The 26,870-nt window shown below is 47.0% G+C and overlaps 1 protein-coding gene across 1 annotated transcript in view; it reads left to right on the forward strand.

The window, feature by feature from the left end:
- Dpy (fibrillin-like protein dumpy) overlaps window positions 1-26,870 on the forward strand; it is a 106,211-nt gene that overhangs the window by 20,784 nt on the left and 58,557 nt on the right. Inside the window, 37 exon segments of the mRNA XM_076771092.1 lie at window positions 2,444-2,499; window positions 2,660-2,855; window positions 3,487-3,591; window positions 4,489-4,605; window positions 4,922-5,169; window positions 5,721-5,970; window positions 7,340-7,473; window positions 7,549-7,786; window positions 7,936-8,058; window positions 8,143-8,277; window positions 8,364-8,597; window positions 8,678-9,193; window positions 9,282-9,467; window positions 9,545-9,796; window positions 9,880-10,311; window positions 10,401-10,694; window positions 10,791-11,039; window positions 11,119-12,879; window positions 12,957-13,145; window positions 13,222-13,603; window positions 13,812-14,227; window positions 14,314-14,464; window positions 14,534-14,786; window positions 14,858-15,122; window positions 15,252-15,715; window positions 15,803-16,058; window positions 16,133-16,327; window positions 16,410-16,592; window positions 16,682-17,326; window positions 17,413-17,614; window positions 17,685-17,860; window positions 17,940-18,208; window positions 18,324-18,726; window positions 18,805-19,047; window positions 19,199-19,336; window positions 20,469-21,254; window positions 22,348-26,136. Of these exon segments, the coding sequence (XP_076627207.1) occupies window positions 2,444-2,499; window positions 2,660-2,855; window positions 3,487-3,591; window positions 4,489-4,605; window positions 4,922-5,169; window positions 5,721-5,970; window positions 7,340-7,473; window positions 7,549-7,786; window positions 7,936-8,058; window positions 8,143-8,277; window positions 8,364-8,597; window positions 8,678-9,193; window positions 9,282-9,467; window positions 9,545-9,796; window positions 9,880-10,311; window positions 10,401-10,694; window positions 10,791-11,039; window positions 11,119-12,879; window positions 12,957-13,145; window positions 13,222-13,603; window positions 13,812-14,227; window positions 14,314-14,464; window positions 14,534-14,786; window positions 14,858-15,122; window positions 15,252-15,715; window positions 15,803-16,058; window positions 16,133-16,327; window positions 16,410-16,592; window positions 16,682-17,326; window positions 17,413-17,614; window positions 17,685-17,860; window positions 17,940-18,208; window positions 18,324-18,726; window positions 18,805-19,047; window positions 19,199-19,336; window positions 20,469-21,254; window positions 22,348-26,136 (14,931 nt within the window).

A 26,870-nucleotide genomic window follows, 5' to 3' on the forward strand; every position in this document is an offset into this window, starting at 1 on the left:
CCGGTGCATAGGGGGTGACATTGAACACGGTGCAAACTGGTATCTCCGCGACTGTTGGACACGGGAACACGTCGAATAGCCTCTTTTATCCTAAGCGTGTTAGGGTAGTTGTACCGATTCCTCGGACATGCTCCAGCGATCGAACGTCTCGCGATGGTTTTCTTATTCCGCGTAATCGTAGCATCGATAAAGCGACTCTTTGACTTTAAAACACGATTGTACGTAAACTTGTTAGATATTTGGAGGAACGAAAAATTGCTATGCTTGTATTCCATTATTTGGTACGTTAAATCAGTGTGTCGGTATTCGCCATAGCGCGTTCGCACGGAATTGCGGAAACGTGCGTTATCGATGCATCTAAAATTGGTCGGCGGGGCTGGGGTGGCCAATTTCCGTGACGAAAATTCAGTTCCCAAGGTCGAACGGGTCTAGCTGGATCGCCAGCTGTCTAGCTGATACTCGCTGAGGTGTTAAGGGTACGAGGAGGTACTGGTGGACGATGCAAGCTGTCGAGGAGGGGACAGGAGGGCCACAGGTGCATCGCACTCGCACGCCCTCCTTTATTACGTTCCTCCGCGTCTCGTGTCCTTCTCTTTCCCGTTCCTCTTGCTTGCTCCTCGTGCCTTTGCTCGTTAGCGACGGGGCTCGACGCGCCTCCAGTATCACTTGAAACACTGACCGAAATTAAATCGACTATCCGTGCGATCCTTTTTTTACACGATACAGAAAAAGCGAGTTGGCTCTATTTCTTCTTACGAACTTTTTCGTAACGCTAATAATAGGATATAAACACTAGTGTGTCTTGTAGGATATCCATTGTATCTAAATTCAATTTGTAACAATATTTATTACGCATAGAATCCCCTCTGGCAGGAATAGTTAACAAGGATGACTCTTCGGTTCACCGTAGAGATACATAGTATCTTCTTTGCGACACGATCGTTCCCTCACGAAAAAAGACTTCCCGAGTCTATAACAAATCTTTATCAAGATCGAGGCTAAATCGCTTGGGAGCTAGGAAAGCAGAGTCTCGAATGCTCATCGCTATTCGTGGACATGCTCGTTCCTTCTTTCCCGTCGTTCCGCCTCTATTCGCTAGTTTCTTCGTCCTCGTCTCCACGGACTCGTTGCTCTTCTCCCACCAGGTCTCGGTCACTCTTCAGCGTTTTCCTCGACGATCATCCTTGTTTTTCCTACCTCCGTATATTCTCCTCGGTCTTTTTTCCCCTCCCCTCGTCGTTTTTCCCGTCCTTCTACGTTCCACTTGCTCGTTCTCCTAATTGTCCTTTTCTTTTTCCCTTCGACGTTCCTTCGAGCTTCCCGCCGCCAATCTTCCACGTTCTCGAACGAACTCGAACGTTCCTCTTGCTTGTTCCTTCTCGTTGGATCCTTCCTACCAGATGCACGGTTGTTAACATTTCGATCGCCCCGGCCCCTGACTTATCCCGCGTCGTGCCGGTGCGTCCGTTCGAACGTTCACCATAAGACGTCTTCCGCGAATCGCGTGCACCGTTGCCCCATGAAAATCGCGCTTCCGGTGCGTCGTGAAATCTCGACGAAGCTTCGCGAACATCTCGGGCATCCACGAACCTTCCTTATTTGCGAAGAGCTCCAAGATCCTACGCTTTAAATCGACCGTGTAAAATTCATTTTGGTTTTAGAATATTTATCCAAAGGGTGATTCTATGGGGTCAAAGCAGAGAGTTCAATGCCGTGAGTGTGTGGAAAATAATTTTTACGTCCCACTCTGGACTTCTTTGCCCGATCTCGTAACACAAAATTGTCCAATTTTCAATTACGAGAGAAAATATATAATCTCTCGTTTTCTCCACTGTAACCACTCACAGTTTCGCGTTACGCAACTCGTTTCTCGCATGGGAAGCGAGTTCTAGAATTTCAAAACACCGCGTAACCAGGAAATTGGGGGTTTAGGGCCCAGGGCTAAGGTAAGCCGATATAGTTCGGGCCCCCGTCTGCGAGGGGGTCGTGTGGATGCCAGCATGTTGTCGGCATGTCAGTCGAACAGGTGTTCGTGCATCGGTTCCCTCGTTTCGGGGGAATAAAAAAGGTAGTTTCTTACAGTTTTAACTCCGCCACTGGATTTTTCATTGATTCACCGCAGGGAAACCGTCGTTTTCTCTGATGGTCCGTGTCTTATGTTCCGCGGAACTCGTTTTCTTGGGACGTCGGTCGCGCACGAGCGATTCCAAAAATCTTATTACGCCGGGCGACCATTTGCTCCCGCTCGAAGGGCATTCGCTCGAGCGAGACCGAGATTGGACGATGATATAATTGAGCGAACGTAATTCAGGGAATCGTACGAAAAACCCGTGTCTCGATCGTCGCTGAGAGCGTCGTAACGATAATCGAATTCCAGCGTGCGCTTTTTGTCGCGCGGGAATCGACTTATTTTTATTGACCGTTCATTTTCTGTTTGTTACAGCCAAGATGAAACGTCTTTGGCCGTTGGTGGTGTGGATACTTCTATCTCTGTGTCCAGTAAGTATTCGTCGAGGGCAATTTACGTATTTCTATTAACAGCGGCATTGGACGCGGTTGTTTCATCGATATTGCAAACATTTTCTTAGTCGTAAAAAAAGTGAACGTTAAGAAATTACTGGAGGTTCGAAGTCTGAGAGATTGAAACGAATGTCCGCAGGCCGAATCACTCAGAGGACTCGGCCGTGGATCGAGACGAGAAGTATTCTTCCTGAACCTCGAAGATGGCTACTTTGGCTGTCAGGTGAACGAGTCGACGGACGTTCTACAGCTCCTAGAGCTGTCCAAGCTCTGCGACGGCAACGTCGACTGTTTTCAAGGCACGGACGAGCAACGCGACAAATTGAAGTGCACAGGTGAGCCTCGGAAGCGATTCGGTGAACGAGAGAGTCTCGTACGGAACAGTGCGTCTCGTCGTATGACCGCCGTGGACGGGAAAACGAGTATCGTTGTCTCCCGACTCGGTTCCGCTACCGAGTTTCCATCTTTACATCTTCTATCGTTTCCTTGTTTCGTTACGATTAATCGCAGACATTGATTTTTAGTCGTTTCCGTTCGGGGATAATTAGAATTCGAGCAAGCTACGAAGGTCGGAACGGATGTAAAATGGGCGAATAAGCGGATGCACGAGAGAGGGGGAGGAAGGATGGGTTAGAGGCGACACGAACCGTGGGAGTCGAGTCTGTAAGAAGGGTTTAATGCAGAACCAACGCACGATAGAGAAAAATTGCGTTTATTAAACATAGCGCGTAAAAATTGCAACGGTTTCCCATCGTTGCTCCCGCGTAATCGATTGTAGTTCTGCCGACGAGAACGTTGCACAATCCCCGGGAAACGAATTACTCATCGTAATCGACAGCTTTACGTGTACTTGCCTCGATCTATGCACCGTCTTCCCGCGATGATTCAGGGATTTATCGTCGATCGATGGAGATGCGGCGCGACGTGCTACGAATTGATTTTTTCTCTGTTTTCGGCTAACTGTAGATGACTGCACGAAGGAGGACGGGACCAGGTGTCTGAATGGCGTTTGCTTGGATTCCGTTTGTCATTGCAACGACGGTTTTGGTGGTTGCAACTGTCAAGTGCCAGGTTGGTATCTTTTTTGCCCGCAATATGCGAACAACGGGTACAAAATGTAATAAACGGATATGAAAGAAAAGGGCTCCCGAGGCTTCCAGAGTGTACAGTAGTCGCTAGGAGGTTGAAAAATAATCGTATGCAGCGAGTAAACGAATGATTATCTCAGCTTACACAAGGCGTTCCACGCATTTCCACACCTGTCTGGTATCTTCGTACAGCATCGGTGATTCCTGGCCTTGTTCGAATCACTCGGGAGTCATATTTTCACCTCCAAAGCACGAAAGCATGAAATCTTACAATATTAAGAAATTATAATACAATGAGAATACTTAATTGCAATGTTAATCGCAGTCGTCGTCTTTTTATTTCAGAATCCGACAAGGTTAATTGTCCGATCTATATCAGTCGGCCATTTTTCTCTCGTCAGAGATGGAAACAATTCTTATTCAGATACAAAATTTTCGCACTTTTTACTTTTAATCGTTCCAATAAAATTTGCTCTGACTCTGCTGAACGCCCTCCAAGGCTCGAGCCCTTTTTTTTACAACAGTGGTGTGCTTGGGAGTCGTGAATTAAACGGACCGTGAAGAAGAGCGCGTGTAAATAAACAGAAGGTGCATAAAACGAACGATTAAAGGGGACGGGGTGTCTCTTCACCTTTTTCTCGCGTTAACCAGGATCGGTAACCGGGTTCGGTAGCCGAATCAGAGGGTTTCGAATTTCATACCGGTCGTGTGTGCGTCCCGAAGGTAGTTCGCTGTATCGTTTTCACCACCGACCACACCTGTTCGCAGTGATTCCTCGCTGGCTACCGTTCGAATATTTTAGACGCGAGTACCGTTAAGTTTCACGACTGCCAAGCTGTCCCGTAGCGACAATAATATCTAATGCGAACGCGTTTTGCAGACGAGAACGAGTGCAAGTACCGACCCTGTGATATATTCGCGCATTGCACGAATACCCTCGGTAGCTTTCAATGTTCCTGTTTCCCCGGCTACCGAGGCGACGGTTACTATTGCGAAGGTACGTATGCAATCGCAATTAGCGATGGGATCAAGCTCAACAAACGGCTATTCCTCTGTTAACACATCTTTAAACGGGCAATTATCACTAAACTATATTATTAATTCAACCCTGTGAAGTGTCGCCCTCTTCAATATGACTAAACAAAGCGTAATGATTTGCACATTGTTGAGGGGGCGAAAGAAAAAGAGGTCTGTCGGGGACTGAATCTACTTGTAAAGGCTTCGTTCCATCGCTGGGCGCGATTCTTTTCGCGAGGTTCGTTCGTCGAGCCCGTTCTTTATTGCGAGTGTGCCTCATTTCCGGTTCGTTGTAGACATCAACGAGTGCGATAACCCAGCATTCGCCGCGAGATGCGTGGAGAACGCAGAGTGCTGCAACCTCCCGTCGAACTTCCTCTGCAAATGCAAGTCTGGTTACATCGGAGACGGCGAGGTGCATTGCGAGGACGTCAACGAATGCGCCATACCGGGTGCGTGCGCGGACAATACCGTCTGCCACAACACCCCCGGCAATTATAGTTGCGCCTGTCAAGATGGTTTCACGGGAGACCCTTACGATAGCGTGAGTATGAAAATACAACGCGAAAACGTGCAGTTCCATTTGTTACATTGGGATACAATACGCCTGCGCCTCGACGTGTTTAGGTCTTCTATATGTTTACGCGCTAATTTTACCAAGACGATGTTATTAATATAGTAAAATATTTATACGACCGGAGTGCAGTATTTAGGGCGAACAAGACTGGATAAATTTATTGCACAGAACCGGAGAAATGATTAACTCCCGTGACGTACATTACAGACGATAGTATCGCTTAGAATGTACTACAACCAGTTTCACAGTCCCTGAACCTAAATTATAACGTTCTAAACTCATTACTTATTTGTAGCATGTAGACACGTAAAGGGATTTAAAACATACCGTTGAGTAGAAGATTAATTAAATTGCTCGACTGTTTTTTTGTACATTCGCTACGTCTGTTTCGAGACGCGTTTCAATTAACGCGATCCTACTGTACGAATCTCCTTGGAGAAAAAGCGATATAATTTGTAAATATTAAAATGTTCCCATAGAAGTTGCGTTTCTTTTAAATCGACGATGATTTCTTACAGTGTATCGACATAAACGAATGCGAATTCGCGGGTGCTTGCGGAAGGGGTGCTCTCTGCGTAAACGTGCCCGGTGGGCACAAGTGCGAGTGTCCAGAGGGTTATAACGGCAATCCCGAGGAAGAATGCGTGGACATTGACGAGTGTGCTCGCAGCCCTTGCGGTCGTTCAGCTCACTGCACAAACGTTCACGGCAGTTTCCGTTGTTCTTGCCCGGAAGGAATGAGCGGCGATCCTTGGACGGGCTGTCACGGTGAGTAACGCGATTCCTAATTATCCGAAACATTATTAACCCGCGCTGTACGTAGCTACACGAACAACCATTAAATTACGTCTGCCTGCAGATCCTCGAATTGGTAAGTCGAACTGTAGAAAGAACACCGGCTACAGAATTCCATACGCTCTAACACCGAACACCTCGAGTAACAGTGTCCACGCTTCGTTAATAATCTGATTGTTAACTAGCAACGTATCGTACGGAAACAGTTTGTACGTGTGTTCGTTTCGTACGCGATGCTTGTGCAGTAACACGATTAACGAAACGCCACGTTCGTATCGTAGAGAACGACACTAAAAATCACTAACCGTCGCTAACAGATGTAAACGAGTGCGAGGACGGCACTGCGTGCGCCGCGGACGCCGATTGCGTGAACACAGAGGGTAGTTTCGAGTGCAGATGCCGGTCCGGATATCAGATGGACTCCAGCCATGGTTGCGTCGACGTGAACGAGTGCAGTCGGACGGACGCGTGCGCGACGAACGCGAGATGCATCAACGTCCCGGGATCGCACAAGTGCATCTGCCCGCAGGGCTTCATCGGTCAAGGGCTAACATTGTGCGAAAGTCAGTCCTCCCCTAACTCTATACGATGTTGCTAGCACCGCCCCTTGGTAATCAGTAATAATACTCACCGTCCGATTAACCCTGTTGATTAACAGACGTGAACGAATGCGAGAGAAACCCTTGCGGCGAGAACGCCGAGTGCAGCGACACGATCGGCAGCTTCGCGTGCAGCTGCAAGGCGGACTACACCGGCGATCCGTTTAAGGGATGCAGCGGTCAGCTATCGAGATTATAGTTTCTCTCTTTATTTCCGCTCTTCTTCCCACTTTAGTCGATGGCTGGTAGAGAAACAACGTCCTGGAGTTCAGAGTTACGGTCGAACATCGGTATTTCAAATTTCGACTAAACGCGATGCAAAGCAATGCAGTTATCCGGGTAGTAAATAATTCGAATCATCGATGCTCGGCTGTATCTTAAATTGGACATCCTTTGTTTTGTTCTTTGATTACTGAACGATATCTCTATACCTGTTAATCTAATTTTGCAAATACTTTTCTATGTAATACGTATTTCTAGTTAATACCACTTTTCCCACTTTCACGATACTTCTACGACGACTCTGTGTTTATTATTATACACCAAATAATTGTGCGTGCTATGCTTCTTAATGTTTCGTATGCTCGATAAGTCTACCTAACACCTTCGGATTTTTGCGTTGGATTGACTGTAAGAGGATCGTGCGTTTTCTGAGTCTCTTTCTACTTCGATGATGTTTCCTTATAGACTCGCCTTTTAAGTATCTTCTCTCGGTAACGTTTACTTTTACGATGCCCGACTAGATATCGACGAATGCACTGCGTTGGAGAATCCTTGCGGAAAGTACGCGACTTGCAAAAACACGGATCCTGGATACACTTGCGTCTGTCAGCCGGGGTACAGTGCCAACCCCAGTCCGACAGTCGCCTGTGAACAGGTAATTTGTTATTTATTATTAATTCGGACTGCAAAGAGACCATGTTTATGCCTTCACTGCAACAAAAATTCGCAGACCGACGTGGCCACCCTCTGCAAATCGAATTTCGACTGCGTGAACAACGCCGAGTGCATCGAGGGGCAGTGCTTCTGCAAAAACGGGTTCAAGGCCGTTGGTGCGGAATGCGTGGACCTCGACGAGTGTCTCTCGAATCCCTGTGGACCGGCGTCGATCTGCACCAACTCGAGAGGAAGCTACCACTGCGAGTGCGAATCCGGTTTTGTTGGAACTCCGCCGCACATACCTTGTAAAGGTAAGTTAGCTTCAAGTAATGGCAATCGGTGTCAAGTGGCGATTACAGGAGATTATATCTCGAAATAATGATAAATGGTGTTGCTATTATAATAAATGGCATACATGGAAAAAAGTAGCAATTGCGTTTTTGTTAACGTCCCTGTTAAGCACCCTGCGACGAAGTGACTTGCGGAGAACATGCGTTCTGCAAAGCGGACGGCCACGAGGCGTATTGCATCTGCGAGGATGGCTGGACCTTCAATCCAAACGATATCGCGGCTGGATGTGTTGGTAAGCATTAAATTATCGAGGGTATAAAGTGTTCAACTTCTTCGCTACATAGTGCTTTAAATGTACGTGGAATTTTTTAATCAGATATAAACGAGTGCGACGTGGTAAATGGTCCTTCGGGACGCTGCGGGAAGAATGCAGTCTGCACGAACACCTTTGGCGGCTTCAGTTGTCAGTGCAAGCCTGGATACTCTGGAAACGCTTTCAAGCAGTGCATAGGTAAAATATCCGAGCGTTCAGTATCACCATTACGTAGCAAAGAACCTTCTTTTACTTGATAATTTTCCTTTGGTTTTGAAAAACAGACGTAGACGAGTGCACGAGACAGGACGTGTGTGGTCACGGTGCCACATGCGCGAATACAGAAGGTTCCTACACATGTACCTGCCCGGAGGGGACTATTCCTGATCCAGACCCTTCCATCAAGTGCGTCGGCATAGTTACTTGCGAGGTTGATGGCGACTGTCCCGGAAATGCCATTTGTGATCCACAGAAGCGCTGCCTGTGCCCCGAGCCCAACGTTGGCAACGATTGCAGACGTGTGTAGATTGAGACTCAAGCTTTTCCGTAAACACGAGATGCCTATATTATGATTAAGTATACGAATTTCTTAAATTAGATCCGTGCGAGGACTTGTCCTGCGGGCCGAACGCTCACTGCATGCTTTCCAACGACGTGGCGACGTGTCTCTGTCGCAACGGTTACACAGGAAAGCCCGGGGTGAAGGGTGGCTGTAGAGACATCGACGAGTGCGCCATCAATCCGTGCCCCCAGGGCGCGATTTGCAATAACGAGCCCGGCTCCTTCTCGTGTCAGTGCCCCAGCGGCACCACGGGCGATCCTTACAGCGGCGGATGCCAGGAGTCGAAAGCTCCTCATATCTGCGGGCCCAGCACCCCGTGCCCGGCTGGAGAACAGTGCATCAAGGACGAGTTCGTGGGCAGCAGCGTGTGCATCTGTCAACGGGGCTACACGCGCGATCACGAGACGGGCAAATGCAGAGACATCAACGAGTGCATGGAACTCAGGGAGAAGCCCGCGTGCGGCGTCAATGCCATTTGCAAGAATCTGCCCGGCAGCTACGAGTGCCAATGTCCGCCTGGCTTTAATGGAAATCCGTTCTCGCTGTGCGAAGGTAAGATAATTTTGTTGGAACAGTATATGATTCTGTTCATTCTACTCATTTATGGGGCTTTTAAAATGATTTATAATCACAATTATAGAATGCAACAGCATCGAGTGTCAGTGTCAGCCCCCATACAAAATCGTCAAGGGCAAGTGCATGTTGGCTGGATGTTCCAAGGGGGAGAAATGCCCCAGCGGTGCTGAATGCATAACGATAGCTGGAGGAGTCAGTTACTGTGCTTGTCCAAAGGGTTACACTACTAAAGTTGATGGTTCTTGCGAGGGTTAGTACTTAAACTTTGTTTCTCGACCCCCGAGCGATCGTCTGTACCGATAAGTCATATGTGACTTCAATTTGCAGATATAAACGAATGCATCGTTGGACACCAAGTTTGCGGTTACGGAGCGGAGTGTGTAAACCTGCCAGGCTCTTATCAGTGCGTCTGCCCACACGGTTATGGCGGAGACCCTTATAATGGTCTCTGTTCTCCGGCTCAGAAGAGGTGCACCAGCGACAACGAGTGTAAGGCGAACGAAAAGTGCGTGCAACCGGGCGAGTGCGTCTGTCCACCACCGTTTTACTCGGACGCTCTCGATGGGAATCTTTGCAAGAGTGAGTTTCCTTTTGCAAGACAATTTTCCAAGGATTATACAGAGTTACACGCATTAATACTGTTTTACTTTTGGATATTATAGATCCATGTGACCGGTTCCCATGTGGCATAAACGCGAAATGCACACCGAGCGACCCACCGAGATGCATGTGCGAGGCTGGCTACGAAGGAGACCCACAGCACGGTTGCGTGGACGTTAACGAATGTTCGAACAACCCCTGTGGACACGGTGCTTATTGTATCAACACCAAGGGCGACCATATTTGCGAGTGTCCAAGAGGAACTGTCGGCGATCCTTACACCGCCGGTTGCACAGGAGTGGCTGTAGCGAAAAACGAGTGTTCCTCGAACGACGATTGCGATAACATATTCGCCTGCGATAACGGAAGATGCGTGAACCCTTGCGACAACATACCTTGTGGGCCTAACGCATACTGCGAGCCTGACAAGCATGCTGCTTGGTGTAGATGCGTGATCGGGTTTGTCGAGGGCAAAAACAACGAATGTGTTTCTCGTAAGTACCAGCAGAGAAGGAAAGAGTAACATTATTTTTGACTAACTTAAAAAGTATGCGATACAAACACGTTCAAAATCAATGTGCAGAGTGCGATGGCTTCGTCTGCGGCTCCGGAGCCCAGTGCATCGTAAGCTACAGCGGACCGACCTGCAAGTGCATCGAGGGTTTCATGGGCAATCCGTTCCCCGGTGGGCAATGTCTACCCGATGTCTGTTCCCCGGAAGTTCCCTGTGCAGAGCCAAGCGTCTGCATAAGTGGACGATGCAAGCGTCGTTGCGAGGGCATAGTCTGCGGAGTGGGAGCCTCTTGCGATCCAGCGACCAACAAATGCGTCTGCAATCCGTACTTCATTGGAAATCCAGACCTCCTTTGTATGCCACGTAAGTGATAAAAATTAGATTCAATAATCGCAACGACATATTTGAAGGTTTTGCAGAATTGTAAGTAAATAATGTAATATTCTTGCAATTCGATAGCGATTCAACCTGCTATCTGCGATCCCAGTTGTGGTACAAACGCCCACTGCGAGTACAGTCTGCAAGAATCAAAGTGCATCTGCAATCCTGGAACCACCGGAAATCCGTACCACGGATGCGGTGTGCAACAGAAGTCTGACTGTTCGACTGCACTCTGCGGCAAAGATGCACATTGCAGCACTGGAGTAAATGCTGTGGAGTGTCTGTGTCCTCCTGGATACGCAGGGAACCCATACATTCAGTGTTTCGGTTAGTACACAGTTCATTCTTTTAAGTAGAATATGACTTTCTCGCGAAAGGCAGAAAACGATTTCACCCGTATTTCCAGATATCAACGAGTGCAACGGAAACGCATGCGGAGGAAACGCGGTCTGTATCAACACGATTGGCAGTTACGACTGCCGTTGCAAGGAAGGATTCTTCGGCAATCCTTTCGTCGGTTGTCAGCAAGTGCAAGTGGGCCCATGCACGGACCCAGCAACTTGCACCTGCAGCGAGTCGGTACCCTGTCCTTTCGACTACACGTGCGTTCAAAGCAAATGCGTGAACCGTTGTAGCGACGTGAAATGCGGACCCCGATCGGTTTGCCAAGACGGGGCCTGCGTTTGCCCGCCAGGCTACAGCGGCAACCCCAACGATCTCAGCAAAGGGTGCTACCTGCACGGCCACTGCTCCAACGACCTGGACTGTGAACCTCAACAGATCTGCTTTCAAGTGGGCAAGGGCGTTCGAAAGTGCGTGGACGCGTGCAGCAAACTACAGTGCGGTCCGAACGCACTGTGCGTCACCCAGCATCACGTCTCTTCTTGTTTGTGCATCGATGGATACCAAGGTAATCCCATCAACTTGGTAGAAGGCTGTCAACCTTCAAAGTCGGTGGTAACACCCGGCTGCAGACATGATTCGGAGTGCCAGGAGGGCGCGTTCTGCATCCTCCTCGACAACGGGGCCTACGAGTGCGTGAATCCGTGCAGCAAAGTGGTCTGCGGCGCCCACCAAAAATGCGAGCCAGATATAATCCCCGGCCACGCGACCTGCAAGTGTCAGGACGGATACGAGTGGAACCCGATCCTGTCGTCGTGTGAGAAGCCCTCGGTTCCCGACTGTATTTCCGACGACGACTGCCACTCCACCGAAGCCTGCAGACCGGACGCCCTCGGCGTGCTCAAATGCGTGGCTGTGTGTCGCAGCTTCACCTGTGCGGTCCACTCCCAGTGCGTGGCCGAGCGACACCGCGGCCGCTGCGAATGTCTGCCCGGCTTCGTCGGGAACCCTAACGACCGACAAGGCTGTCAGACGCCTAAGAAGGATCACTGCTCCACCGACAGCGAGTGCCCAGAGGATCAGACTTGCAGGAGTACAGACGAGGGTCTACTGACCTGCCAACCGGTCTGCAACTTCGTCTCCTGCGGACCCAACGCTCTCTGCGTGGTCCACAACCATGTGGCGAACTGCGAGTGTCCGCCTGGACTCTACGCCGGCGACCCCAACGACGCGGTCAAAGGGTGCCGCACCGTTCCCTGCGTCTACAACATCGACTGTCCACCCACGCAGCTCTGCAACAGATTGACGCACACCTGCTACGATGTTTGCGACGAGGACGCTTGCGGGGCGAACGCTGTTTGCATCGCGGACGATCACAGAGCGATTTGTCAGTGTCCTCCCGGTCTTCGACCCAATCCAGTTCCGGACGTGGAGTGCGTCGCCATCGAAGCCTGTCATCCGAATCCCTGTCACGAGTCCGCACTCTGCGTTCCAGGACCCTCGAACAACCCTGTGTGTCAGTGTCCGTCGAATTTCGTAGGCGATCCTTACTCGACAGGATGCCAGCCGGAAGGCTATTGCGCTAACGCCAAGGACTGTCCTGTTCATTCCATTTGCCACAACCATCGTTGCGTTAATCCCTGCGAGGATGCTTGCGGACCGAACTCGATCTGCGAGGTTCTGAACGGGCAAACCACGTGCAAGTGTATCAATAACTTTGTGCCATCTTCGAAGGGTCCACAGGATGGATGCGTCCGCACTTTGAACTATTGTACCATCGATGCTGATTGCAACGAAAGCGTCTGTCTCGAGGGGCAGTGCATAGGTAGGACAAATTTCGGAAACGTATGGCTTTTCTTTAACTGCGTGTATGTAAAAACTATGCTCGAAATATTCTTCCAGCTGTGTGTCGAACGGCAGCCGACTGCTCGGCAGGTGAAAAGTGCGTGAACAAAAAATGCACGGTTCCTTGTGTCTCTCACAGTCAATGTCAGCTCGATCAGGCTTGCGTGAACGGGGGATGCATTCTGGGATGTCGAAGCAATAAGAACTGCCCTACCACGCAGTCCTGCATCAACAACAAATGTCAAGGTATGCTTCCAAAAACGAAAGGATAATGTACTTTCTTGTCCAAGTCAAACTGTGAACTGTTAATCTTTTCTCTCAGATCCATGCAGCAGGAAAGATGTCTGCGGTCCAAACGCGATCTGCAGTTGTACCAATCATGCGACAGTATGTACCTGCCCGTTAGGCTTCCACGGAAACCCCACACCCCAACAGGGCTGCGTCAGAGTGCCAAATATATGCGACGGTGCTCAAGATTGTCCCAGTCAGCACGTGTGTGTCTCTGGATTTTGTCAATGTCAGTGCAGCGAGCAGAACAACTGTGCTCAAGGAGAACGCTGCAGGAACGGAATATGCGTCAAGATTTGCTATGGTGACAGTAACTGTTTGCCTGGTGAACTTTGCATCGACGGACTCTGTGAGGTTGGATGCACTTCTGATGCTGGGTGCAAGGACAACGAAGTATGCATCAACAACAAATGCAGGTACGCGAAGCATGTATTCATTATAATATTAAATTCCTTCAATCGATAACAATTACAGTTGTTGTTTAGCATAAAATTACTGACTAGTGATGTCACCTTAAATATCTGGTTCATGTTTATTAATGACCGTTTTGATCTACATTGTTTAATAATTGATGCACCGATGCACGATAATAATCGTTCGGTATTTTCCTATTAATATTTTCAGATGCAGTCACGGATTTGTGGCAGGACCGGAACATTGTCTGGATATCAACGAATGCGACGATCAACCTTGCCATTCGACCGGAGAGTGTGTCAATCTCCATGGATCTTATCGCTGTGTCTGCCCACAAGGCACTGCTGGAGATCCTGTGGGATCAGGTTGCGTGATACCACATCAGTGCACCGTAAACTCCGATTGCCCCGAATCTCAGGCCTGCATCCAGCACAATTGCACCGATCCTTGCTCTCTGGGAGACTGTGGATCGAACACAATTTGCTCCGCCGTGGATCACTCTGCCGTCTGTCAGTGTCAGCCTGGTTACATCGGTGACGCCTCCGGATGCTTCAGAGTGGAGTGCCTTTCCAACAACGACTGTCCCACGGACAAATATTGCAATCAGGATACCAACAAGTGCAGCAGTAAGCGAATTAAACTCTTTTTTTAAAAACTTATTACATATTTTAATAAACACGTTCGTTATACGCAATTGACATTAATTATTCAGGTCCTTGCAATCAGATGAACTGTGGATATGGTAACTGTATAGCTTCGGACCACGTAGGTGTGTGCAAATGTTTCCCCGGTTTTGTGCTGGTGGGTGATGTTTGCGTGGATGTCAACGAGTGTTTGGAGAATCCTTGTCATTCCACCGCGGTGTAAGTAATTTTTAACCCACACTGACACCGTGAAGGTAAGAGCAGAATAATGGAAATATATTTCTATAGTTGTCAAAATACGGACGGTTCGTACACTTGCGTTTGCCCGCACGGTTTGGTGGGCGATCCCGTCAAGTCCGGTTGCAAACAACCCGGCGACTGCTTCTCGGACTTTGATTGTCCAATCTCTGCCGCTTGCGTCGACAACACGTGCAGGAACCCTTGCGATGTGTCGTCTGTTTGCGGCAGGAACGCGGAGTGTTTCGTCCAGGGCCACGTCCCGCATTGCAGGTGTCCTGGCCAGACCACCGGAAATCCTACAGTGAGTTCCTTTATTTTTGATCAAAATTGTAACTTTAGACAGGTGTGTTCAAGGTACTTTTTTGATTCCAGTCGGAATGCATTCACTTGGAGTGCAACTATCATAGCGATTGCAGTTCGTCGGATGCTTGTTTCAACCATAAATGCGTCGATCCTTGTTCCCTCTCGAACGTCTGTGGCCAGGGAGCCGATTGTTCTCCGTTGAATCACAGTGCTGTGTGCACCTGCCAACCTGGTGGTACGGGCGATCCAAATCTGGGATGCACACCCGTTCAGTACTGCAAATCCGACTCGCAGTGTGCAACTGGATCTGCTTGCAACGGCGGAATATGCACAGGTAATGCAAATTAACTTTATTTTGCGCGTCGATTGAACCAAATGAAAGACCCAATCTTTGCCCATCTCTGTTCTAAGTCATAGTAGCTTGATTCTAATGAACATTTGATTGAATTTGCATACTTTATAGCGCTCTGTGGTAGTACAAGAGATTGCATCGGTGACCAATTATGCATAAACGGACTCTGTCAACCCACTTGCAAGAGCAATTCTAGTTGTCCCGAATACCAGTACTGTCAGAACAATATTTGCGTCCAGGAATTGCGTTGCATATCCGACGACGATTGTTCTTACGACGAGAGGTGCATCAAGAACAATATTGGACAAGCAGAGTGCCGTAAAGCTTGCGACTTGATCTTCTGCGGACGCAACGCTGAATGCGGAGCGGACAATCATGTCGCGGTGTGCTCTTGCAACGGTGGTTTCTTCGGCAACCCCAAGGACGATAAGATCGGTTGTCAACCCATCGAGTGCGAGAGCAACGAAGACTGTACCGAGGAGAAGATTTGTCATACACACAAGTGCAGAATTGCCTGCCTGGCCCACAATCCTTGCGGCGTTAATGCCATCTGCACGGCGGAGAAACACGTCCAGGTAATAATTTCACAATTATTAGAAATTTGGAATACTTATTGCAGTTTTTTGCGTCCTTAGATCGTAAGTTGTACTCTTAATTTTCAGATTTGCACATGCCAGCCAGGATATACTGGAGAACCAACTCACGGATGCCAGCTAATCGATTACTGTTCGAACGAGCCTTGCGCTCCTGGAGCTCTGTGCGAGAATTCCAGGGGATCCTACAAGTGTCACTGTCAACAAGGCATGGTCGGGGATCCCTACAACAGCGGCTGTCAACCGCCGGTCGAGTGTCTACACGATGAGGACTGCCCATTATCTGCCAAATGCATAAATGTTAACAATGTTCCAAAGTGTTTCGGTACGTATTCGAGAATGTCCCATTGTGGACCTCTAGCAACTAGCTTTCCTAATATCTTGTATTCCATATTTCAGATGTATGTTCGCGAACGCAATGTGGACCGAACTCCGATTGCGTTGCAGCCAATCACGCTGCAGCCTGTCAGTGTCGGTCCGATTACGAGGGCGATCCTAACAATTTGAGCGTGGGCTGTCGACCAAAACCGGTTGTTTGTTCCTCAGCCGTGGACTGCTCGGCCACCACCTACTGTTACGAGGGAATCTGTCGACGTGAGTATCATCTGATAAGCGGGGAGGCGCGATCAAAACTCCGTATGGGATTATAAAATTACGTAATTTGAAATTCCTTCAGCGTCCTGTCAGTCGGACGAAGAATGCAATCTGTCGGACGTGTGTCTGAATGGACAATGCCTGGATCCGTGCGACCTTAGATCCGCGTGCGGAATAAACGCTGACTGCGACGTGAGAAGTCATATTAAACAGTGCAGCTGCCCGCTTGGCTTCACCGGCAACTCGGAAGTAGAATGCGTGAGGCGTAAGTTCAATATTTATTCTACTATTAATTTACAGTTCCTAGAATATTCTATCAAGAGTTATCATAAAATTCTTTTAAAATCGTTTCAGTGCCCGTGTCCTGCAGAGACACCAACGATTGCAGCGACGGCAACACCTGTCGCGACAATGTCTGCCTTCCAATATGCAACAGCGACAACGAATGCGCGTTTAATGAGAAGTGCGTCCGTGGAAACTGTCTGTTAACCTGTCGACTGGACAACGACTGTTTCCTAGGCCATATTTGTCTCCACAACATGTGCACGTTCGGTTGCCGCGCGGACGAGGATTGCAACGCGAATCAGGCCTGCATCACGAACAAGTGCATAGATCCCTGCGAGGCCACTCCCTGCGGACCGAACGCCAAATGCACCGTGTTCAATCAACGGGCCACCTGTTCGTGTCCCGTGGGATTCATGCCCAACCCGACCGCGAAGGTGGCTTGTCTGAGGACCCCTGGATCCGGTTGTCAAGCGAACAGAGACTGTTCGACGGGAACAGCTTGCATCGGCGGCATTTGCACGCCCGTTTGTTCGACGGACTTGAACTGCTTGAGCAACGAGCGTTGCGACTCTTCCGGTATTTGTAAGTCGCTGTGCAGGAGGGACGAAGACTGCAGGAGCGGAGAAATTTGCGAGGGACTCGTCTGCGCCATCGGGTGCCGCTCCGACGTCGAATGCCAAGAAAATTACGCTTGCGTGGACAATCAGTGTCAAGGTGAGGCTCATGATTATTTAAAAGATAATCAGAATCCAGAACTAATCGAATTGAAAATTATTCCTTTTTATTCTATCGATCCATAGATCCCTGTTCGCTGCCTGATGCTTGTGGAGCGAACGCGAAGTGCTCGGTTGCGAATCACCGCAAATTATGCGCCTGTCCTGCACCGCTCGGTGGAGATCCTCTAATCGGATGCAAACAGGCGTTCCTGCCTTGCTCGACGGAACTGGACTGCCCGACTGGTCAAACTTGTTATGGAAGATCCTGTTACGCAGCGTGTAGAAGGTATAAAGATCGACGCGATTTCCAGTCGTTTTTTGCGCGGAAATTAAGGGGTATGTAAATCGTTTTGCAGCGATGCTAATTGTTTGATCGACGAACGATGCGACGCCGGTATTTGCAAAACGATATGCAACAGCGACGATCATTGCGTGGCGAATCAGATATGCCAGAACAGACTATGCGATATTGGCTGTCGAAGCGACAACACCTGTCCCAACGACGAGTCCTGTCTGAACAACAAATGCAGAAGTGAGTTCGGGATGCTTAATTAAGTGGTCGGTCGGGATTCTTGATCTCGATCTTTTGTCAAACCAATTTGTATTCTCAGATCCCTGCGAAGGTGGCAAGGCTTGCGGAGAATGCGCGGGTTGTCGCGTGGTGAACCACGTGGCACAGTGCAGCTGCCCAGCTAATTACTACGGAAACGCGTTAATTACCTGCGTGAAGTCCATGATCCCTTGCGACGGCTCCTGCGAGTGCGACGAGATCGGCTTCTGCACGCAAAGCTGCCACAATCAGGATCAGTGCTCTTGCGGGGAGGTTTGCCACTCTGGGAAATGTCGTATCAAGTGCGATGTCAACAACGCCTGTCCGAAGGTACCATTAAAAAAGGAGTGCCCTGATCTTAGCTAACTTGTTACTGTATTTCAGAGCATTAAAGAGAAGATTACGAGTTTCTGCAGCGACGTGAACGTAGTATTTATAATTTCAGGGCTACGTTTGCGACGGAGGACTTTGTCTAATCGGTTGCCACACTCATTCCGACTGTCCATCGTCCTTATCCTGCATAAGCGGTCAATGTGAGGATCCGTGCTCGGCCAATGGCTCCCCTTGCGGTATCAACGCTCTCTGTCGCGTTTCGAATCACCGCGCGGTGTGCCTTTGCCCGGAAGGCTTCCAAGGAGAACCGAGTCAGGAATGTTACCAACTGGAGTGTCACCGGGACGACGACTGCGAGGCGAACAAACGGTGCAGCGAGGACGGGGTTTGCACGAATCCTTGCCTGCAACACGGTGTTTGCGGCTTCAACGCCCAGTGCAGAGTGGTCAACCGAAAGGCCCAGTGCTCCTGCCCGCCTGGACATTATGGCAACCCCAAAATCAATTGCAAGAAAGGTACTCGACGTTTGTTCCCATTGAGTAGAAAGCTGTCGAGTTCAAGTACTGTAAAAAGCTTGTTATCCGATGCTTTAGGAGGAGATCAGTGTCTGAGGAGACCCTGCGGCGTAAACGCTAAGTGCAGAGAGACTTTGAACGGATTCGAGTGCACGTGCGACCCTGGATGCAACGGAGATCCGCATCAGGCTTGCATCTGCGACGGAGGAGAGCTCTGCAAGGACACTCGTTGCGGAGTGAACGCTGCCTGCCGCATCTACAAGAACCAGCCACAGTGTTACTGTCCTCCTAATTTCCCGTTCGGTGACCCGATGCACGGTTGTAAGTAGTTTGACGATAGTACGCTTTTACATCAACTTCTAAGGGATCGTTTCAAAGGAGAAGCTTTTAAACAAATTTTATTAAATCCTCTAGTTTTGGTCTATAGTGTAATGCGACAGTTTTCACGCGAGTCCCGTGTTTCTGATCGTAGGTAGCGTGGACAGGAGTTTAGGCGACTGTCGAACGATCGGTTGCGGAAAAGGTGCGGAATGCATACGGGACGGAACGATATTCGTGTGTCGGTGTCCACCGGGTACGAGCGGTTCGCCGGATATCGAGTGCACCACAGGTAAGGGACGACCTACTAACTGTTTAACCGGGCGGATCGATTAATTCCATGTACAGCATTTGTGACTAGCGAGCAATACTGACGATCAGAGGAACATGGTCCGTAGAATAACCATGTATCGTCTAAGTAGGACTTGAAGTAATACATAGATGTATTAATCCAGTGAATCGTTAACAATCGAGAGACAGATGTGATTGGACCGTTTACCGGATTCTATACATATATACACGCGGCAGACACACATACAGACATACAGATATACATGTATATGTTTACGTGAGACACTGGATATACCCGACAATGGTTTACATACAACCTGTACATATCTACATAGTCAGGCATACTGTACATAATGTGTCCAAAGAAAGAAACACGTTTCACAACATGTGTCACACATAACTATTCATATGTAGAATGTTTATTTCAGTATCCAATCTGTCTTGAGGAAACCATTGAAATCGAGAAAAATGAATGCTAGAGAAAAAAAAAAAAGTAATAAGAGAGACATATAATAGTTGATGGCATTCGATTGCAACAAGAAGGTACACATTTACAGTGAACACACTGATGATCCGTTCTTTAGACCTAGGACTAATGATACAGATTGGGAACTGCGAAAGGGACATTCTCATATACCCATGCTTGTTATTTTGCTGGATTTATTCACTGTTACGTTGTATTTTCCCTCTTATTTTCTTGAGATCTGTGGGGGCTTGTGTTGTAAATATCGCTGCTTGCCAATATTACATATATATATAATATATATATGTACACACGTATGTATATATATTTTCTCCTCTGGACAAACGAGAGGATCGTGTCTCGCGTTTTATCCGAAATTTTAGTGTAAAGTTCGTTCTCTATTTTTTACTTCTTCACAGAGCTACCCTACTATTTCCGTATTACAAGTACAAAAAGCATGTGGTTTATGTTATTTGTGAGAAAGTTTCTTTTCACAGTTCTTATAAATGCTTTTTTCTTTTTTTTTCCTGTCCCACCATCACCAACCCGTCGATCCACCAACTGTACACCACGTCCACGACACCACGACTCTAAACCAAAAAAAAAAAAAAAAAATCAAAATCAAAATCAAAATCAACAAAATATTTGTATACCTCGGGGGTTGAGATAGAGCGCGAATGCACCAGTGACCTAGAGTGCCCCAATGAAAAAGCCTGCATAAACCTTCAATGCGTGGACCCGTGCGGTCTGCGGGGCGCCTGTGGGATCAACGCTCTGTGTCGTGTGGTTCTGCACAAGCCGCGGTGCTCCTGTCCGCAGTGCTATATCGGTATGCCCCGCACGGCCTGTCATCCAGATCCCAAATGCGACACGCTCAATCCCAGACCTACACCGAGCATCGGTTGCTCCTCCGATCACGACTGCCCGGAGAGCCTCGCCTGTCATTCACGTACGGGCGAGTGCCGGGACCCGTGCTTGAGCTCCCGATACGCCTGCGAGGTAAACAAGAGATGCCAGGTGCGGAATCACCGGCCCACCTGCGTCTGCAAATACGGTTTCGTGGTGAACGAGGTCGGCGAGCTGACATGCGCCCCCGACACGTTGACGTGCACGAGGGACTTCGACTGTCCGTCGAACGCCGCCTGCGTGAACGGGAAATGCCAGAATCCCTGTAACGTCAGAAAGAAAAAACCGTGCCCGGCCGATAAAACCTGCGACGTCCTGGACCACCGTCCCGTCTGCATATGCACACAAAACTGCAATCCCTCCCTCTCCATTTGCCTGCGAGACAGTGGCTGCTCTCCAGACTTGGCGTGCCGCAACTATCGCTGCGTGGACCCATGCAGAAACTCCACCTGTCCGGCTGATGCCCCCTGTTACGTGGAGGAGCACAAGCCTATCTGCAAGTTCTGTCCCCCCGGCTTTGTGCCAGATACTAAATACGGATGCATGGAAGGTAAACACCATTTCTCACCACCTATCTCGCTATCTTTCTCTCTCTGTCTCGCTGTCTTTTTTACTCTCGATCTGATTTAGCCGCCACCGATGTTACCGATTATTCTCTCCTACCGGATCTAACTACGATTCTTACTCTTAGCCTCACACCGGACATATACCAATTGCTACTCTTTTCAGGTTTCCGACCATTCAGACAGTGGGAAATACCCCTCTGCGATCTAGAGAACGTTTGTCACGATTTTCAAGGGGGTATTCTGGACGTCTTCAGGCTTTAAAATGAAAACCGTGAAGTCCTTTCTATTGGATTATCCTTCGTTTTATCGAAATTCTGGAATACCTCCTCTGCGCTCCGAGCTTGGCGTCGATGCTCTCGTCCACGCGTTGAAGTCACCAGAAATCACTCGCGTCTCGTATCGCTACGAGTTTCGTTCTACATTTTTTAACAAAGCCTCAACGATAAATGAAAGCAAAATTAATCATTGCGTATTCACTAGTTTACTAAAATAATTGCTATCGTTGTAAATAAAATCTAATTAATCACGAGGTGATATAAAATAATATTTGTTTTCGTAAGTTGATAAAAACGTTTTGTTTTAATAGCTTCTGAGCCTATAATAACCATGATTTATGTTGTATTGTCGAACTTTTAAAGACCCTCACGCCAGGCTCGCAGCGTTAACGTATGGAATGATCGACGAACGCGTTGCGTGCGATTATTTGCGGTTCACAGAGTGCTCCGTTGTCTGAATGAGAGAACGTTTCAGGTTCCAAAGTCACAGATACAACTCTTCACTCCCCAGATACCTATACTCTCCCGCTCTACTCTGTCGACGTCCTTACTGTTCAAGGATATTTTTCTCCGTTACATCTGTCTCTGTAAAGATCTAATTAATGATACTTCCGAACGATAGCTTACCTGTTATGATGCGAGCATGCCGACTGATATCTTAATTCGTAGATTATTTTGGAGTAAACAGTGTGATGGCGTAGTATTAGTCTAATATAAGATGAACGCTTGAACGTTTCAGCCTCTTTACTTAATCTATCGATCTTTATACGATCACTGTGTTTATATTGTATTGTATCCGCAGCAGCTCACCACTACACGCCCGACTATTTCTGCGAGTTCGATGGCGACTGCAACGACACAGAAGCCTGTGTCGAAGGGTCCTGCGTTGATCCTTGCGTCAACCAGTGTCAATCGGCAGTTCGGTGTTGGGTTAAAGCACACAGGCCAGTTTGTAGTTGCGACGATCACGACGATCGCTGCATGGTTTCTACTCCCAGCTATTCAACAACCGACACCATTGAAACGACCACACTTTCGACGAGTACAGAATCGAGTACTGGTTCTCTGTCGTACACATCTTCCACCATTAACGAGGAAACTTCGAGCGAGTTCGTCACCGATACCACAAAAATTCCCGTCACCGAAGAAAGTCAGTCAACTTTGCCAACGACGAGTGTCGTTTCCGATACCAGCTCTTTCGAAGTACCTACCGTTAAAGATATATCGACCGAAGCCACAGACATTCCAACCGTTGGAGGAATCGAGTTTACTACTCCTGAGTTGTTTGAAACAACAACTACACCTTATGTTTCCAGTACGCAAAATGTACCTGAATCTACGACAGCATCCTTGCACACTCAGGAAACTAGTAGTACCGAAGTTCCTACAGTTAGCGAACCGGATAAAGTTCAAATAGTCACTCCGATCACGCTTACCACTTCCACGGGAAAAGATGTGGTCATAGTAACGTCTGTACCGATAGACGAAGGCAATACAGAACTAATAACACAAATTACAGAGTCTTCAGACTCGACTAATAGAAGTCTTTCTACCGAAAGTTCTGTACTTGGTGAAAATTCTACTATGATGTCTGTTACTACGGATAGTTCGACTGTACTGTCATCTGAAAACGCCACATTAATTATTGTGACTGCACAATATCCCACAGAGCCAGAAGTTGTTACTATAACTGCACAGTATCCCTTAGAACAAGAAACGACTGTACAGTCAACAGCTGAAGTACCTACGAATGAACCATCTACAACAGTAACGCAATACTTTACAGAACAACCTCGAACGACTGAACAATTGTTCACCAGACAATACTCCACAGTACAATCTCCAACGACTGAACAATATACCGTGAAAGAATCTTCAACACCTGAACAAACGACAGAACAACGTACTGTAGGATTGTCTACGACAACCGAGCAGCATATCACGACGCAATTTTCGACGACTCAACAATACTCCACAGAACAACCTTCGACAACAGAATATATTACGGAACAATCTTCGATGCCTGAGCAATACTCTACAAAGCAATCGTTAACAACTGAACAGTACACTACTGAACAATATTCAACAACTGTAAAATACTCCACAGAACAGTCTTCAACAACGGAACTACATACTACATCACAATCTCCAACAACAGAACAGTACACTATAAAACAACCTTTAACAACTGTAGATACAGTACGACCTTTAATAACTGAACATTATACAACCGAACAGTCTTCAACGCCAGAGCAATACTCCACAGAGAAATCTTTAATAACAGAGCAGTATACTACGGAACAAACTACAGTAACTCAACAGTACGCTACTGAACAATACTCAACAACTGAAACATATACTACACTAGAAACCCCAATAACTACACAATATCCTATGAAAGAGTCTTCAACAACTGAACGGTATACCACGGAGCAACCTTTAATTACTGAACACTATACAACGGAACAATTGTTAACAACACAGTATTCTACAGAAAAATCTTTAACGACAGAGCATTATACTACGGAACGACCTATAACATCCGAACAGTACCCTACTGAACAATACTCAACAACTGTGAAACATTTTACAGAACAATCTCCAATAACAGATCAGTACACCACGGAACAATTATTAACAACTGTACAAGAGGACACAGTACAACCTTTAATGACTGAACAGTCTACTACGGAACAATCATCAACAACAACACAGTACTCCACTGAACAGACTTCAACCTCAGATCAATACCCTACAGAAAAATCTTCAACGACAGAGCAGTCCATCACGGAACAGTCTTTAATAACTGAACAATATTCGACAACTGTACAATACTCTACAGAACAATCTTCAACAACCAGACTAGATATTACAGAACAATCTCCTGTAACTACTCAATATCCTATAACAGAGTATACAACAACAGAACATTATATCACTGAAGAGCCTTTAACAACTGCACAATATACTACAGAACAACCTCTGATAACTGAGCACTATACAACACAACTCTCTTCAACAATAATGCAGGAGTCCACTGAACAATACTCTACACGAGGACCCACAACTACTGAACGGTACACTATGGAACAGCCTTCAACAACTTTAGAATATGACACAGTACAACCTTTAATAACCGAAGACTATATTACCGAACAATCTTCAACGAGTAAACAATTTACCACAGAACAATTTTCAAGTGAACAATATACAACAGAACAATCTACTAGAACTGAACCCTACAGCACGGAGAAGTTTTCAACAACTGAACAATTCAACACAATGCAATCTACAACAACCACGCAACATACAATGGGACAAGTTTCAACAACTGAACAGTACTCCACTGAGCATCCTTCAACGACAGAAGAGTACTCCACTGAACAATTTTCAACAACTGAGCAATACTACACACAAACATCTCCAACAACCACACAATATACAGTAAAACAAGTTTCAACAACTGAACAGTACTCCACTGAGTATCCTTCAACAACAGAACAGCACACTACTGGGCATCCTTCAACGACAGAAGAGTACTCCACTGAACAATCTTCAACAACTGAGCAATACTACACACAAACATCTCCAACAACCACACCATATACAGTAAAACAAGTTTCAACAACTGAACAGTACTCCACTGAGTATCCTTCAACAACAGAACAGCACACTACTGGGCATCCTTCAACGACAGAAGAGTACTCCACTGAACAATCTTCAACAACTGAGCAATACTACACACAAACATCTCCAACAACCACACAATATACAATAGAACAAGTTTCAACAACTGAACAGCACTCCACTGAGTATCCTTTAACAACAGAACAGCACACTACTGGGCATCCTTTAACGACAGAAGAGTACTCCACTGAACAATCTTCAACAACTGAGCAATACTACACACAAACATCTCCAACAACCACACAATATACAATAGAACAAGTTTCAACAACTGAACAGCACTCCACTGAGTATCCTTTAACAACAGAACAGCACACTACTGGGCATCCTTTAACGACAGAAGAGTACTCCACTGAACAATCTTCAACAACTCAGCAATACTACACACAAACATCTCCAACAACCACACAATATACAATAGAACAAGTTTCAACAACTGAGCAGTACTCCACTGAGCATCCTTCAACGACAGAACACCACACTACTGAACAGTCTTCAACAACTTATCAATACTCCACACAAACATCTCCAACAACCACACAATATACAATAGAACAAGTTTCAACAACTGAGCAGTACTCCACTGAACATCCTTCAACGACAGAGCAGTACTCCACTGAACAATCTTCAACTACCGAGCAATACTTAACAGAAGACCATTCGACAACCAGACGATACAATACGACAGAATCTCCAACGACAGAACAACATACCACAGAACAGTTTTTAACAACTCAAAGATCAACAAATACCACAGAATGTGTGATACATTTGAACGGTACGTGTCTGTGCTCTTGCGAAGACACCTGTTCAAATAAGTCTGAATGCAACGTAGGGAATCATCGGCCCTTGTGCTTTAACCCAACGCTCGACCAGAGTACACCTAATTGTAACATACTCCCAGGTAAAGATTTCTCATGTCGGGAGTTTTGTAAATGTTCTCGTGTTTACCAAATGTGTTTCCACAAAAAAGAAAAGAACTTTTCTCCAGTGTGACTTCATCGTATCCAGATGAAAATTGGAGACAACCAATTCTGGAGAGTTGTTGCTTGGTCGACAGACCATTCTACCTGTATGGTCTCGATCAGAAAATCACACCGGTTACGATAACCGGGATGATCACACGAATAGAACATTTGACATAGAATTACAGTGCACTGTTTCAACCCAGTGCAGCCATGGACCTGCTGCATTAGCGCTCTTTGCATGCTGTACATTAATGTGCCTGTGCGCGATCTCTTCTTGCTTGTCTATTCATAACAACTGTAATATTTTCTGTGAAGTCTGCTTCTAAAGGAAATTCTTGGATCTCCATAATCATAAATTTATTAAAAGTATTACAATATCAAGATGGAAATTTCCTTTAAGGGCGGACAGACTAACGACTATTTCTGGGCTTTACACATGTAACACAAAAACCATTATATGTATATTATAGGAATTAGGGGATTGTGTATATCATTTTCTGTGTTAATTATTATGTACTTTGTTTTTTATAAAGATTTTTTGTTCGAACATACATTTTTATATATATTCGCGTATTTTGGTAATATTCAATTAGAACGATCGTTAGATGAATCACGAATAAATTATTATACAATGAGATTTTTTAGCATTACGCTTCGAAGGATCACTATT

Source organism: Colletes latitarsis, chromosome 8, assembly GCF_051014445.1.
Source record: "Colletes latitarsis isolate SP2378_abdomen chromosome 8, iyColLati1, whole genome shotgun sequence".
Taxonomy (NCBI): Eukaryota; Metazoa; Arthropoda; class Insecta; order Hymenoptera; family Colletidae; genus Colletes; species Colletes latitarsis.